General features: G+C 41.5%; 2 protein-coding genes across 2 annotated transcripts; both read left to right on the forward strand.

The window, feature by feature from the left end:
* The first annotated feature begins 6,454 nt into the window (after positions 1 to 6,454).
* Positions 6,455 to 7,092, forward strand: LOC121972469. The gene is made up of 2 exons (XM_042524133.1): positions 6,455 to 6,506; positions 6,593 to 7,092. Exons 1-2 carry the CDS (start codon positions 6,455 to 6,457, stop codon positions 7,090 to 7,092), a joined length of 552 nt encoding a protein of 183 aa, XP_042380067.1.
* A 666-nt stretch (positions 7,093 to 7,758) lies between these two features.
* On the forward strand, positions 7,759 to 9,446 carry LOC121970041 (CBS domain-containing protein CBSX5-like). The gene is made up of 2 exons (XM_042520447.1): positions 7,759 to 8,168; positions 8,413 to 9,446. Exons 1-2 carry the CDS (start codon positions 7,840 to 7,842, stop codon positions 9,242 to 9,244), a joined length of 1,161 nt encoding a protein of 386 aa, XP_042376381.1. The 5' UTR covers positions 7,759 to 7,839; the 3' UTR covers positions 9,245 to 9,446.
* The last annotated feature ends 7,862 nt before the right edge of the window (positions 9,447 to 17,308 follow it).

Here is a 17,308-nt window from a genome sequence, read left to right on the forward strand (position 1 = left end):
GATAAGGATTGGGTGACGAATATGACCAGTTGAATCGCCGATTAGATTCTGGAGCAAATGGATAATTTTTTACGATTTAGATGAATTTAGAGATTTTTTTTTAAAAAAAATAAATTCCAAGGATGTTAATACCTTAGAAGCTCTAGAAATTCCAGATATACAGTTTGTAAATGAACTAAGTGTTTATAAGTAAATTTGGTATTCAGTCTGGTAAAAATTTATTTTATGTTCGTTTAATATATATTAGATTAATTAAACAAACAAATTTAAATAATTCGTTAAGTTAAACAAACAAGTAAATATATATGTATTTAACTCGTTAATATTCATGAACAATATTCGTGAACAACGTTCATGAACAATGTTCACGAACCATATTATTAATAAAATTATTTTCAATATGCTAAATAAATAAATTTAAATTATCAAGCGCAATAATCAATCAAACAACTAAAAATTTTCAAACAAACTTGAATTGAGAGTTCGATAACAACTAAACGAATCAAGATCAATCCAAGCTTGAACTAAGTTCAAGTCAAGCTTGAATTGAGAGTTCAATAATATGTAAACGAACCAAGCTTAAGTCAAAATTCAAATAAGCTCAAGCTCATACAAAATAAACTAAGGCAAGCTTAAATAATCATTTCAAAAGTTTAGTTCATTTTAACCTTGACTCCGATCGGTTCAATTATTTTATCAAACAATCTTAATACCATAAAACTCGGCCCAATTCAACTCATTTATATTCCTAACCCAGTGTTGACACCTCCTTTCATTATTTTATTTTTTTCTTTATAGTTGTAAAATTTTGTTTTAATATTTATGTCATAATTAGTTGTTTACTTTGACGGATAAAGGAGGGAAAACAAAGAGAAAACAATGGACAAAAGTCAAACGAGAGTCTTTATTTTTTCAAATCATGACAAGAATGTTCATTTAAATTTTTTTATTCAGCCTATATTTTTATACAATTATTTTACAGTACTATTTCTATTATTATGGTTAGATTTATTATATCACGGAAATATGATATCTCTAATTTCCCGAAAAATAAATAGGATTGAGTTTTTAAAATTTATCTCAGCGAATGAATATCGAAGATCTGGAAACCACGAAAAACTCCTCGAATCAAACTCGTAGTCGAGATGATAATCACAAAGGAACTATCACCATGGATTCACAATGTCTCAATCCAGAGTCCGGCGATTCAAGAAGAAAGTGTTAAAAGTCTCTCCTCTTTTGTCTTTTTTTTTTTTTTTTTTGCAATGTGCTCTTTATATAATGCACACTTGCATTACCCATTTATCTCATTACCTTGTAGTGAGAATCATGGAGAAATAAGATCATGGGAATAACCACCCATGATCTTACAAGCGATATTACCAAAATACCTTTAAGTGGGCATAATTTCCAATAATTATTTATTTATATCTTCGATTTAAATCTTAAATAGGTCAAGCGCATTATAACAACTATAAAACTATAATTATTATAATAATAACAGCTACACTTTCATAGTTGCTACAACTATAACAATTATACTTTGTAATTGTAACAACCATATTGCTATAACTACAATAGTAGTAGTTTATAATTATAATAGTTACAATTTCATAACCTTAATAAAAAGGATTAAAATTTATTAGAAAAAAATATGAAACCATTACATCAGCGGCCTCCTAGAGCCGGTCCCATGGATATGGAGGGAGGTAAATCCAGGTACACAGGTGGAAAATACATGATGGAGACGTTAACCCCAGGTAGTGACACCTCGAGGATCGACCTCTGGACCTTTCAGTCACAGAACTATGCACTCGTCATCTGTGCTATGCCCTGAGGACGGATTAAAATTTATTAGAGCTTGCGAAAAAGATTTAAATAATACTTTTTAGATATAAAACCGTGTTGTTATGAGTTATAATTAGTAACAAATATATGTCTAAATGATTTTCAATTTAATATATTGTGTGGGTTGGATATGTGGCTCATTCTTGACACGGTGGTGGTGGGAAGCACGATCATATCGTGTCAATCTCTGGAACGTCCATCACATGGGCATGTCACAAAGTTATGGTCCAAAAAACAGGATGACGTTTCATTTGAAAATCTCAGTAGGGGGTGAGAATTATATAGAGGTATTTGTATCTTCCTACCTCCATATGGCTAGGGTTGTACAAATAGAACATATGTAATCCTTTATTCAATGATTCTAATGGAGAATTCTGGCTTTTGCTTCAGTAGGGTAGACACATCTTTCTCTCATATTTTTTTTATGATTTTTAAAAATTTACCTAATATTTACATGGTAATCATCATAAAATCGTAGCTAAGACTATGAACGCTATAAATTTATAACCACTATAATGTACTTCGATTTAGGATTTAAAAAGGAAATATAAGTAAGAAATACTAATAAGAATAATATAATAAAAGATAGTCGAACAATTGTATATGAGTCAGATGCCCTTTTAATTAAAAAAAAATAAAAAAAAATGTGGGTGACACTCCGAAAATAATGTGTGCTCTTTAATTTTTTTTTCTAAAAAAATCCTCGATGAAAAAAAAATCATCAAAGCTCAAATTTAGATAAAAAAATAAATCAAAATAAATCACGACTATTTATTTTGAATATATTTTTTAATAAATCAAAAAATATCTGACTTTTTTCGATGGCAAAAGTCTTTTTCAAATCACGAGGCACCATCCCACTTTAGTTTTTTATTAGAAGAATATCATATCAACTGTTCAATGCATTGTAGCGGCAATCAATCAAGGAGCCAAAAATTTTATAACCGAGGCTTGATAGGGTCAAAAAAAAAACCTTTGACCTATCTTCCTTCCTCCCTTTTCTTTCCGGATTGTCCCCTGATTATTTGTTTTTTCTTTTCTTCTGTCACAAATTTGATAGCCTCTCAATGTTATCGACGTTGGTCTTCCGGACAACCGTCCGGGTAGACCATCATCTAGCTTCGCCTAATTCCACGTGATTATTTGAGATGATAAATAGTGATTATGTTTGTAGTTGAAAATGTAGGATTGAATCATAGGAGTATTGGGTTATAAATCTCTGAATCCTGTGTATCTCATCCCACGCATCACTTGTCCTCTCGATTATCATGATTTATTTTTCTCATGATAATCTTGAATTGGATCATTGGGAGCGAACAATTTCACCTGCTTTTTCAGCATCCTCTAGCTTTGCACTAAGGGCATCTCCAATCCATCACCAAAACACCAAATTTGGTGTCAATTTGACACCAAATTGCTCCAACCCATACACCAAAACCCATCCCAAATATGGTGATGTGAATAGTGCAACACCATATTTGGTGTTGCACTATTCACATCACCATATTTGGTGATGGAGAGATTTTTTATTTTTATTTTTATTATATTATTATAAAATCAAATATAATTAATTAATAATTATTATTTTCTTTTTCTTTATTTATAGTATAATTAAATGTAATTATTATTTATTATAAATTTAAATTAAGTGCATTTAATAGAATATTTAAATTTTATTAGGTATATTTGTAAATATTTAATTTATTAAAATTATTATTTTAATTTTATTTAATATATTTTAATTATAATTACATTTATAAATTATCACTAATTTCATAAACATAATACAATAAAATATTAAAATTTTTGATATGCATAAATATACAATACATTACCCATTACATTGACATACAAAATAAAGATAGTAATGACATTAAATTAAAATATTACTAATACAAACTTAAACACATAATTAACTAAGCTTAACAAACAAGTACATGGTACAAACGATACTATTAAAGCACACATAAACTTAAAATTACTTTAATAATATTATAATACTAATATTCAGGAAGATCACTTCCCATTCCGCTAAAATAATTATGAAATTGCCCAAAAATATTCGTAGGATTCTGAGATTCTTGATCTTCACCTTGATATTGATTAAGTTGTGATCCTTCTCCCAGTATTTGAGATGTTTGAGATCCTTCTCCTTGATGTGCAACTGAATGAGATCCTTGTACTTGCATTCTCTTTTGCATAATTCTAATTTGCTCATTGCGAATATATTCACGCATCATCGGGTTAGAGATCGAGTTCAAATCTTTGAATAAAATTTGGTTTCTTCCTTGTAAAGCATAGTATACGCATTTTTAGAGTGCAAAGATGGCATTCAATCCTCAACAAGTTGAGCATTATTAATATTACCTTACCAATCTGCTCATCATTCTTTTCTTCATTTTGCTTTTTTCCACAGGTCGTTTAATAGAACTACCACCGCTATCATCGATGATGACATTAACTTCTAGAATGTTCATGAAGATCATCCTAACATTTTTTAGAATTTTCTTACGATGAAAATATTTAATTTGTAGGATATTTTCAAATATGCAATCAATTTGATCAATTTGATTTCAATGTATTTTTAGATCTTACATATAAATAACTTGTTCGACTCGCAATAATTGAACATCGATTTATGAAGATAATAATATGTATTAATAAATTTAGACTTAGATTTTAAAATTTAGATAGTCTAAAATAAATATGAGCATAGTAACTTACAATATCTTGTTAGATGCTCACTAGGATTCGATATGTTCGATTTGTTCGACCTTTCATTTGGATCTTGAACTTAGCATAAGAAGCATTCTTTTGCAAAGATCTCTAGCGACTACGCTATGACAAAATTGGATTCGCATGAAACTTCTCTCAACTCTTGCCCAATCCTGATTGATGATTGGATTTGAAATATGAAGGTAAACATAACATAAGTGTTTATCTTCTTGAATGAAGTATAAGCTTCGTCGGTTTTGCTCATTTTAGGAAGAGAAACTCTCACAAAATTGTTGACATACTGAATGTGTTATACCAATATCACAGTAAGCTATATAATGAAAAATGTGAATATATAAAATTATGCAATTTTTGATTCATTATCGCATATCTTGTCTCATAAACTTGTCGATGTTGTCCGATTTTGTCTGTATGTCATTTGTGCATATTTGTCTAAATGTGTTCATTGTTGGTCATCCGCGTATCGGCACACAAAATGTGTTTGTTCTGGTCATGAAACTTGTCCCGATGTTGTCATTGTTGTCAGTCACATGTCGTGCATATTTGTCCAATGTGTTCATTGTTAGGTCATCGTCAGGCACAAAATATGTTCACCACGTCGCTAACATCTTGTCATTGTTGTGTCACGTCATGTACATATTTGTCAATGTGTTCATTGTTAGGTCATGTCATGCTGTGATTCAATGCCGATTGATCACGTCGCCTAAACTTGTCGATGTTGTCATTGTTGTCGCATGTCATCGTATTTGTCCAAATGTGTCATTGTTAGGTCATGTCATACAGCGCACACAAAAAAATATGTTGGTCACGTCCGCTTTGTCATACGTATATTTGTCCAATGTGTTCATTGTGTCATGTTGCAACGCGTTGCTAAACTTGTCCCGATGTTGTCATTGTTGTGTCATGTCATACGTGCATATTTGTGTCACGTCGCCTGCCAAACTTGTCCTAATGTTGTCACATCATACGTGATATTTGTCCAATGTGTTCATTGTTAGGTCATCATCCGCACAAATGTGTGTTTAATGTGGTCCCACTTCACTGTCTATCGCCATCGCCCGCCAATTGTCGTCATGTGTCATTATTAGGTCACATCATCTGTGTGTTTCGATCAGGTGCGATACACACAAAATGTGTTTTCATGCTGTCGCTGCTAAACTTGTCTCGATGATGTTGTCATGTCATATCATGTCATATGCATATTTGTCCAAATGTGTTTTATAACATACATTATAAATACATACCCTATAAAGCAACATTACCTCATCCATTCAATTATCTCTCGAAATGGATAACAATATTGAAGGTTCATCAAATTTAGAGTCTTGACTCGATGATGATAACTATGCGAAAGTTTTAGTGCAAGGCAACCGATCGCTCGTGATTTCTACCAATAATCAAATTGTCTTAAATTATCTCGATGAAACAAAAGCGAAGAGCTCAATTCTCACGGTCATAAGATGATCAATCGTAATGAAGTAAGTTGATTCATCGTAATCTATTCAATGATTATTTACATGAATTGTATAATGATAAATGTTTGAAGAAGAGAATGGGACGGAATTTATTTATGCGTTATGCTCCTACTAATCATGACAACTATTTTATACTGAGAGAAGAGATGGGCTTGAGACTTGGTTTCTCAAAAAAATAACATTTTTCGGATAGCATATGGTGTAACACAACCATATACATTAAAATAGGGAATCAATCGCTATGTGTGAAACGATTTTGCAGTTGTTGAAGTTTTGGAGGCGACTACGATCTCCAAATGCTCACGATGATTGCTAACTTACTCTTGTTGGTGAGCTAGGTTTTCGGTATGTTAGGTAGCCAAGATTGCATGCATTGGAGATGGCAAATTGTCATGATGACGAGAATTGGTAGGACAATTATTCTAGAAGTCAGTGCAGATTATGACCGTGGATTGGCATCGTAATTGGGTTGCAGAGGAGACAATGATATTAATGTACTTGAGTCTTCTCATCTTTTGCTAATCTTGCTGCAGGTATTACAATTCCCGCTCATTATGTCATTCAAGGAAAAGAGTACAATATGGGTTACTATTTAGCTGATGGTATATATCCAAAATGGTCAACACTTGTTCAAACGATTCATGCTCCACAAGGTCGAAAGAATAAATTATTTGCAATGAAGCAAGAAGCGTGTAGAAAGGATGTTGAGCGAGCATTTGGCGTGCTCCAATCACGCTTTGCAATTGTTGCAGGACCTTCACGTTTTTGGCAGAAAAATATTTTACATGATATACTGACATCATGTATTATTATGCATAATATGATAATTGAAGATGAACGTGATTTAAATGCACCAATCGTGGAACACTTTGAGGTGCCGACTCCAGATGTTGAGCCCGCAAGAGATGATGGTACTCGATTTGAAGAGTTTCTAGCTCGATACAGACAAATCAAAGACAAAGAAGCTCATATTGCCCTTCGAAATGCATTAATTGAGCATTTATGGGAACAATATAGTAATTCTGAAAGTTAAAGTCTTGTAATATTGTATTTTCAATTAAGTATCCTTGTTTGTTTTAAATGATGTGAATAGTAAAATATTTTATCCTAATTGTGTGTGATTTTATAATATTTTTAAAATATATTTATGCTTGAGTAATTATATAATAAAATTAAAAATAAAAATTAAATATATATATATTAATTAGTTGGATACTAACTTTTAAAAAAATTAAAATATCAAATATTAAGAAGTATTAATTTTAAATATAATAATTATCATATAAAAAAATTAATAAGAATTATAGAATATTCTAAAGAATATTCCTTTTTGGTGTGATATGGTGATGATGGGTTGGAGTTGAAATAGTGTTTGGTGTTGAAATAACACCATTTTGGTGTGAAAATTGCACCAAATTTGGTGATGTGCATTGGAGATGGTCTAAGCTATTATAATTTTGTAACGGTTATACATATTGTAATTATGATTTTATGGGAATTCACTTGGTAGCAGTCACCCACGATGAACAGCTGCTATATCGAGAATTTGACATACATTCACACTCACTCCAGTAACTTCGTAAGTATTATCGTGCGAATTCTGCTCACTCCAGCTGCTGGACACAAGTAGCTTCTGGTCTGATCTAAGTTCTCCTGCAGCCGGTCAGACTGCCCCTATTTATAGCACTCGTCTTCCCCACTTTTCCCTCCTCCGCCTCCTCTCCCCTCCCCTCCCCTCCCCTCGTTTCTTCTCCTCCCTCAGGGTTCGGTTCTCCGGTGCATGGCAGTGAGATTGGTGTCGAATGAGGTATCAGACCTCTGCATCGGGAAGCCGGCGGTGAGATCGCTGCCGCCCTCCGCGGCTACCGTAGTCGACGTCCTCGCCGCCCTCAGGAGACGCGACGAGCCCCACCTTGCCGTTCTCGTCGTCGATCGGGCCGCGCCGGAGAAGAGGACCATCTCCGGAAAGCTTTGCGTCGCCGACGTCATATGCTACCTCTGCTCCGACGGAAACCTTGATTCACCGACCGTCGCGCTCAAGCGGCCTGTCTCCGCCCTCCTTCCCAAGGGCGGTGGCGGTCTTGTCCGCCGCGTCGAACCACATGTAAGGTACTATTTTGTCATTTACTGGAAAGGATGTTTAGGTCATTTATCTCTCTTACCTCCTCGACTCCTCGTGTTAAAATTGAACGATTCTCTCTTGATTTTGGTTGAAATGGGGAATTTTTTTTGATTCGATGATTTTTGTTGAAATTTTTTTAGGGATCTGAACGAACTCAAATTTTTTACTACTTTCTCAATTTGATTACAAAAGATTGGGCTTTTCAGCTCTGTAATTCGGTTCGAATTGCAGCATAGTGGAAGCCCTAGATCTGATCCTGGACGGAGCGCAGAGCTTGGTGGTTCCCATCCGCTCCGTCGGCAGGAAGAAGGTCGTCCACGGCGGCGCCGGAGGTGCGGTCGCCGATTTCTGCTGGCTGACGCATGAGGACTTCGTCCGCTACTTCCTCAACTCCATCGCCCACTTCTCCCCCATTCCTACCCTGTCCATCGACGCCCTCGGTCTCGTCCGCTCCGCCGACGCCCTCACGGTCTGCCACGACGGGCCCGGCCTCGCCCTCCTCCCCTTCATCCGTCGAGCTCTCTCCGACCAGACCGCAGTCGCCGTGGTCACTGACGATGGGCGACTGCTGGGTGAGATCTCCCCCGCCTCTCTTTGTGCCTGCGACGAGACGGTCGCGGTGGCCGCTGGCATCGCCACCCTCACCGTGGGCGACCTCATGTCGTTCATCGATTACTATGGCTCCCGGCCGGACTCCCTTGTCCGCTTCGTCAAATCCAAGCTAAAGGAGAAAGGCTTGAAGGAGATGCTAGAGCTGATGGAAGACGAGTTATGCTCGCTTTCCAACTCCCTCTCAGCCTCGTCATCATCGTCCTCCGATGACGAGCTGGGGGGCAAGCAGCTGAGGAGGCTGAGGTCGAGGTGCCTCTCCATGGGCAGATGGGCTGAGGAGCCGGAGGTGTGCCACCCAGGGAGCTCGCTGGTGGCGGCGATGGTGCAGGCTCTGGCGCACCGGGTGAGCTACCTGTGGGTGGTCGACGAGGACGACTACAGCCTCATGGGGATCGTAACGTTCGCCGACATGCTGAGCGTGTTCAGGGAGCAGCTGCTATGTGCTCCGTGAGGCCGGAGATCGGAACCAATCATGCTTTCAGAGAAAGAGCCTGTATTCTCCCATGGTTTTGAAGAGCTGTTTGTCGAGATTACGTTTGCAATAATTGAGAAAGAAAAATCTCTGTTTTTGAGTGAATATGTTTACTGTAAAATATGTTTTCAAAGATTCTTGTGCTTCGAGTTTGCCCCCAACAAACTAGATCTTTGAAACTCGATGAATATCAAATGCTTTCAAAACTCTTCCGATGTAACATAGTTCTTGAGGGGAAAGATTCTTGGGCTTCGAGTTTGCCGCCAACAAACTAGATCTTTGAAACTCGATGAATATCAGATGCTTTTCAACACTCTTCCGATGTACCATAGTTCCTGAGGGGCGTGTTGGTGTTAAAAAGGTGAAAGGGTATCTTTTTCCCTTCATCTTCCAATCCTTTCATCTTCTTTTATTAATGGAGATAGAGGAAGTCATCTTTCTCTATATAAAAGAGCATCCAAGGCAATTGGTGTATGACGAGAAAAGAGCGCATGCATCATTAAAAGATTGCTACGTTGTGTATGCATATGAGATCGAAGCACAACAGAAGTGTTGTCAGAATTTTACTGAGACATGTGTCTTGCAGAGAAGAAGAACATCCATTAGAGAGGGATTTGGTTTGTGAACCATAAAGAACTTTCTAATTTTGTGATCGTTCTTCTGACAGTAAGTCCTACCGTCGCCGATTGTAGATTTACAGGAGATCGCTGTAAGTGTTTACTGTTTTTCATGCTTTAGAACTATCAACAATGATATCAGAGCATTAGGAATTATACCTAGTTACGTGTCCGCTGCGTTTGCACGACTAATTAAGTAGCAAACAAGCGCCACGACTACATCACGATTGTATGATACCGGTAGAGGGTCTCGGGGAAAAGTCGCCGCCGTTGCCGGCGAGGGTCGGTACCGTTGTCGACGTTACCACCGCTGCTTTCGTGCCAAAATCACGACAAAGTCACAATTTCCATCAGTGGGGGCCGGGATAGGGATACTGGTGATCTGTTTGGCAACGGAGAGGCCCAAAAGGAAAGGGTGAGAGATAGGGTCAAAGTCAAGATGATGTGGCGGTCATAGTCAAGTGCAACTTGTCAATACGTCAAGGTGACTGGCAAAGTCAAGCATATGGGGTCAGTCAGACTTGTCGATCAAGGGGGCAAAGTAGTTGAAAGACAAGGGGGCGACGACGCGGAACACGAGTGCAGTCGGGTGATCGGCAGGCTGTTAAAGGCGACTCGATCTACAATGCCCGCGAAGGCCCTAAGTACAAGTCACAAATCATAGGTCGGATTGAGGCAGAGACTATGTGCGATACTGAGCCACGAGGGGAAATACAAAGTGCAAGCAGGTCGGGATCGGCAGCTATTTGAGGCCTGGCTCCATTCACAGGCCACGGATAAGTACAAGTCACAAATCACGGTGGGATTGGCAGGTCTGGAGACAAGACCTGATCTACAGTCTCGGAGGGCGGAAATACAAAAGCTCTGATCCGCAGTAGTGTGGGCGTTTGAGGGCCGCCTATGATCTGGAGGGGCAGAAATACAAAGTCTGGGGTATATGGGGATCTGGGCATGCCAGCTCGAAGAACCTACGGTGGCATGACTACAAGTGCGGGGAAATACAAAGGTGGCAGTGATTGGCAGAGGCAGCTCGACCACCTACGGTCGAGGCAGGAATACAAAGTGGTATAGGTCGGGATCGGCCGAAGCTAGCTCGATCTCCCTCCTCGGAGGGCAGGAAATACAAGTGCGAGCAGGTGGATCGTGATCAGAGGCGAATCGATCTCAACCCGGTGAGGCGTGAAATATAAAGTGCGGTATAGGTCGGGATCGAGCTTGTTAAAGGTAGCTCGATCTACAGCCCTTACGAGGGCGGGTATACAAGAGTCGGTGTGCATAGATCGAGTCGGCTCGGAGCACTGATTCGGGCTGGTCTGACGACTGATAGACGGATGACTGGGGATGTGACCACAATAGATCGGATGAGCTAAGCCGTGCGTCGAGAATCACAATTGTCCAGTCAATCATTACATACTAGCGATATGGCGCCGGAGGTTTCTAAGCCAAAAGATGTCCTCATAACCAATAGCAGCTGACAGATGTCCTTCATTACAAGACAAAACCCATGTGTAAAGGCGGAGGTTCCTAAACAAGAAGATGCTTTCTGACCAATAAGCGGTGTGTGTCCGGACTACACGACAAAGCCTCGCCACGCTTCCGACATAGCAGTTTCAGTAAGCGAGGCGGGTGCATAAAAGGAGGATTCTTACGCTGCAGTGCTTCTCTCTTTTTCATCCACAACTTTTTTTCTTTCGGGCTTTCTCTTTAAGGGAAAAAGTACTTGAGCATCGGAGGCCGACCAGGACTTTCACAGGTTCCGGGTTCTCTAACGTGAGGAGGATCGAGTGTGTGTGTGCGGGGCCCCGCAGCATCGTCGGCCGCTTGGTGGGCCGGATCACCCACGACTTTGCCGTGCCGCGACGAGCACCGTCCTTACCGACTCATCGGACGGGATCATTTGCGCCGTCACAACGGCTGATCCGAAGCGTGAAGATGGAGGACTGCGGTCAGTGAGCAGGATTAATGTCACCATGATTGGCGGAGTACGAGGCTCTTCAAGGAGGTCAAAAGCGCGCCTCGAAAAACAAGGAACGACCTCGCCTAGCGCCGGCCAGACGCACCTCTCAGGCCAGGCTCAAAGAAAGACTAGAAGAACTCTCTCGTACTCCATTCAGAGCCTGCCTCATCATCAACTTGGACCTCGAGCATAGTCCCAGAAGAAAGAGCAGCGCTGTCTCTCTACATCCACCGGGATTCGAAAGGGAAAAGCTATAATCTCGCCAAAGATCTGGAGGATCCGGATGAGTACCCTTCTCGGCTCGGATCAAGGAAAACCTACCAAGGGGTTATTGAGCCTGAACGGAGAATACGATGGAAGCAAAGATCCGGAAGAGCATCTGCGAAAGTTCAAGAATGCGGCTATGTATCAATATTGATCTTTGTCAAATAAGTATTCCTACATACCGTACCGTGCTACCAAGTGGTTCGATGGATTGCCCCGAGTCCATCAATCGCTTCTTGGATTTCAAAGCGGCCTTCTACGTTGTTTTGCCGTAATCGTATCAAAAACAACATTTTCGGCTCTTAAACAAGGTCGTAGGATCGGAGCCCAAGCTATATCAATCCGATCGGTGGCAATGGCGTACGAAATCTTGATGGCGCCTTCTCCCACGGTTGCTTATTCTTGAGGACCTCAAAACCCGCCGAGTTTTGATGATATGGTGGAAAGCTTCTTACATCAAAGTGGAGGAAGCTCAGCGACGAGGAGGAAGGCCGAAAAGGCTCGTGCCGATCCGAGAGGAGAGCACCACGGCCTTCGGCCTCTTGGTAGTTCGACTTTGAGCTTGCCCGTCGGCTCGAGACCAGGCTCCGCGATTCTTTGCCGCACCGCGCCACCTGGACCAAGAGTACCATATTGCACATATCATCGGTCCGGATGCATCGTGATCGCTTCTAATTCGTGACTCTAGGCGCAGGCAGACTTGCCTCCCAGTCGCCCCAAGTACGAGAGAATGGAAGGAGGAAGAATGGACGCTCGTCTCGGACCGGCCGACCTAGCCGATCCTTCAACAAGGTCGGTCCGTGGAATACCGAAGAGATGGAGGCTGGAAAAAGGGCAACTCGTATGAGAGATCGGCATGATTTCGGAGGGCCCATTGACGGACTCGGTAGTGGCCGTAAGTCACATGGGCGGTTATATGGGAGGCTGTGTGACCAGCGCAAGGCGTCGCCCTGTTATTAGCTTTGGGCCACAAGACTTGGAGGGTCAGGAACTATGCGATGCTCTCATAATCAAGGTGAGTTATAATACGGTGAGTGGCTCGGGTCTTTGTGGATCTGGGAGCTCGGTCGATATTTTGTTAAGTGCGTTAGGAGATGCAGTTGATGTGAGCGAGCCCAACCCATAACCACTTCTTTTCACAGTGCACGGCCGGTCAAGCCATGGGTCGGATCAAGCTTGCCATATCCATGGGCACCGAGCCCTGCAGTGCGCGAGGAGGAGCACCTTTATAGTGGTAGATTCTCCTTCCTCTTACAATGTCATCACAGGAATGCCGGCTCTGCATGAGACTCTTGAGACTCTTCCACTTTTCCCGGAAGATTAAGTTCCGTTCGTGAAGGGAATTCGAAAGCAGAAGGTATCTCGTGGTTGCTACATTGATATGGTTCGGGTGGAGGCACGAGAACTCAAGACGGTGGTGTGCATGCTATCCAAGAGGAGCCCCTGCCTCTTCAGAGGAGCCTATCCCTTGGGAAGATTGATTCCATCCTTGAAAGCGGCGAGCATCACTCGCATTTAGTGACTTCGGAGCTTAAGTGAGCGTCTGGTCTGATCCGTAATAGGGACATTTTGCTTGGTCCCCGAAGAATTGCGAGTCAAACCGGAGATAAGCCAAGTCGCATTTAATACTTGAAGCCAAGCCAGTCAAGCAGAAGAAGAGAAATTTTTCTCCTAGAATAAAATTATCCGAGCTAAAGTGGATCAGCTCAGAAGGCGGGACATATTGGAAGTGCAATTTCCCGGCTTTCTAACGTTGTATTAGTAAAGCCTAACAACAAGTGGAGGGTGTGCATAGACTTCGCGACCTCAATAAAGCCACCCCAAAGATCATATCCTCTCCATGGATCGATCGATGGTGGATTCAGCCAGCTGAGAGGATATGCATGATGGCGCTTATCAAGGATATCATGAGATACCCTTAGCTAGGAAGGATCGGAGAAGGTTAGCTTCATAACGGTGATGGCATTTCTGCTTACTCTGGTCGCCATTTGGACTTAGGAATCTTGGCCACCTACCAAAGGATGATGGACAAAATCTTTCGGAGTCGATCGGGCGAAGTCTATGTTGATGACATCTTAATCAAGTCCCCACAAGGCGTCAATCTAATAAGAGATGTAGAAGAGACATGGGACTCACGAGACAATACCGAGTCAAATGCCTGTTTCGGGGCCAAAGGGGGACTAGTTTAGATGTCTGGTGATTGAGCGAGGGATAGAAGCCAACTCTGAGAAGGTTCAAGCCTCATAAAACATAGCGTCCCCTAAAATCATCAAGGAAGTATAAAGATTAGTAGAGATAATCACCATATTGTCCCTAGTTCATCTTCTAATCAGCCACTAAGAGTCTCCCATTTTTCAAGGTGTTGCGTAAGGCCACTTGGTTATTATAGGATGAGAGACATGAACAAGTTTTCATGGAGCTGAAGGCTTATTTGACTAATATGCCCATCCTATCTAAGCTTGTGGCTGGAGAACCTCTTTGGGTGTACTTATCAAGTCGTGAAGGGGCGCTAAACTCAGACAATGTACAACGAGAAGGTAACACAGGGGGTGAGTCTCGGTCACAACGGAGAAGTTGGTTTACGGACTTGTTCTCATGGCTCGGCGCCTCCGACCGTATTTTTGGCGCATCCTATTATCGTCCCGACAAACGATACAATGGGTCAAGCTCTCACCAAGGTGGAAGTAGCAGGTCCGGCTTATCAAATGGGCAGCCGAGCTAGGGAATATGATATCTGATCATCCAACGCGATCAAGAACGAGCTCGGATTTTCGAGAGAGGTTTATCAAAGTTCGGAGGAGGTTTGGAAAGTTTTGTGAGATTGGTGTACCCATCATGGAAGTGGTGTAGGTGCACTTCTAATATCTCTCATGGAGACATTATGCATGGTGGTTGTCTGACTAAATTCAGGTGAACAATAATAGAGAATATGAAGCCCTAGCAGTCTGCAAGTAGCTCGGCATGTGAGAATGGGTCGTAATATATTGATTCACACTAGTAACTCAGTGACGGACATTTTGAGGTAAACAACGAAAAGATGCAAGTTTACAAGGAAGCCTATGAGAAGATAAGGAAAGATTTTAAAGAAGTCACAGTCACTAAGATTCCCAGGGCTGAAAATGAAAGAGTGGATGAATTAGCTAAAATGGCCAGCTCCCTGACCACTTGGGTACTTGACAGGTCTATAGCACAGACCGTACTTATAGCTCAGATAGATCTACAAAATAACCCGGGAGGAGTAATTGATTGGAGGGCGCCCATAATAAATTTCCTCCAGCAAGGAATTGTACCAACCAACTTAGAGGAAGCGCGTATGCTCAGGAGACAGACCCATTCTTATATTATGATTGGAGATTAACTGTACAAAAGGTCTTTCTCCAGACCTCTGCTCAAGTGCTTGAATATGGAAGAAGCAGATCAGGCCTTGCGGGAGATACATTTGGGGTGCTGTGTAAAGTACTATTGGCCGGATATTTCCGGCCTACTTTACAAAAGGATGCTCACAAGCTGGTGAATACTTGTTTGTCATGCCAGAAATATCAAAATTTAACACATTGACCAACGGCTCTGCTGAGAACATCTATAGTCTTGTGTCCTTTTGATCAATGGGGCATAGATATTGTGGGACCATTTCCGATGGCTCCGGGTCAGAAACGTTTCTTATTGGTGGAGGTGGATTATTTCTCTAAGTGGGTGGAAGCGGAGGCCCTGGCCAGGATCACAGAAGATGCCATCATCCGATTTCTATGGAAGAATATTCTTTGTAGGTTCAGTATTCCTCATAAGTTGGTGTCTGACAATGGAAGGCAATTTCAAGGGCAAAAAATCCAGGCTTGGTGCAAGGGGTTTGGCATAACGCAGGCCTTCACTTCAGTGACATACCCATAAAGCAATGGTCAGACCGAGGTGGTCAATCGAGAAATAGTACGAGGGCTCAAAGTCAAGCTGGATCACACGGGAGGCAATTGGGTGGACGAGTGCAAGCATTTGTGGGCTTATCGACGACACCCAGAAAGCACTGGTCGACACCTTTCCATTTAGTATATGGTAATGAAGCGGTGGTACCTCCGGAGGTTGGAGTACCATCCGTCAGGAGAATGATGTATGATGAAGGAAATGCAGAGCGGTGGTTGGCTGAACTAGATTTCATTAATGAAATCCGCGAGAGAACAGCAGCCGGGTTGGAAGCCTATAGGCAGAGGATGAGACAAAATTATAATAGAAGGGTGATCCCTCGATTCTTGGGAGAAGGAGACCTGGTCTGGAAGCGGGTGAAACCCTTTAGGGAAGTGACAAAGTTAGCGCCTCGATGGGACGGACCATATAAAGTTATCAAGAAATTAGCGTCAGGAGCCTATTATTTGTAGGATGCTCAAGGAAGGAAGCTAGACCGGACATGGAGTGCTAACTACCTATGGCCTTTGGGGGCTGACTCTGTTGGTGTAAGCCAGGTCAGGCGAAGGGCCTGGAGATAGTAGGATAGTCAAGTAAAAACTCAAAGATATGTATGTACATATAAAAATTCATCAGTTTAAGCAGTTGGTACAGATCATTTAAAAGGGGCAAAGATCTCATCCGGAAAGCCTTGAATGATCTTGTCTTGATCCAAGAAGTCTGCGGGAGGGATGGAGTTCAAGAAGTTCTGTGCGTGAAGTTGTCGGATAACTCCGGCCGTGTGAGTCAGAAAGCGCGCTGATGAGGGATAAAATTTAGGAGAGCTCGATAGGCATTCGACTTAGGTAGCCATGATCATTCTCTCCTTCTTGATAGACCTAGAGATACTCCCAAAGCAGAGGACGGGATAGTTCCCTCACCTCAGCCTCCTTTCCTCGAGTTTCCAAATTGCCTGAACCTCAATTTATTGTTCCTCTCGCAGGTATCCTTGGGTGTACACAGCCCGCACAGAGCCTGGGCTGTTGTTGCCATACCGCCTCGGATGCATCTCTTTCCTCCTTCCTTCAAGCTTGGAGCTCATCTCGACTGTATGACCTTTTCTGCCGGTCTGATTGGTTAAGGCTTGGATTTCTCAGCTGCATAACTAGCTTGGGATGGGTCATTCAGTTGCAGGTCTAATTCGAGACTCTCTCTTCTGGATAATGAAGGTTGTGGAAAGATTGGTTCTACAAAGATTTCCGGATGGAAGATATAACCTTGATTAAGGCAAACTAATAACAAGTGTAAGGTAAGGAGTACTTACTTTAGCCC

The sequence above is a fragment of the Zingiber officinale genome, chromosome 4A, assembly GCF_018446385.1.
Source record: "Zingiber officinale cultivar Zhangliang chromosome 4A, Zo_v1.1, whole genome shotgun sequence".
NCBI classification, from domain to species: Eukaryota; Viridiplantae; Streptophyta; class Magnoliopsida; order Zingiberales; family Zingiberaceae; genus Zingiber; species Zingiber officinale.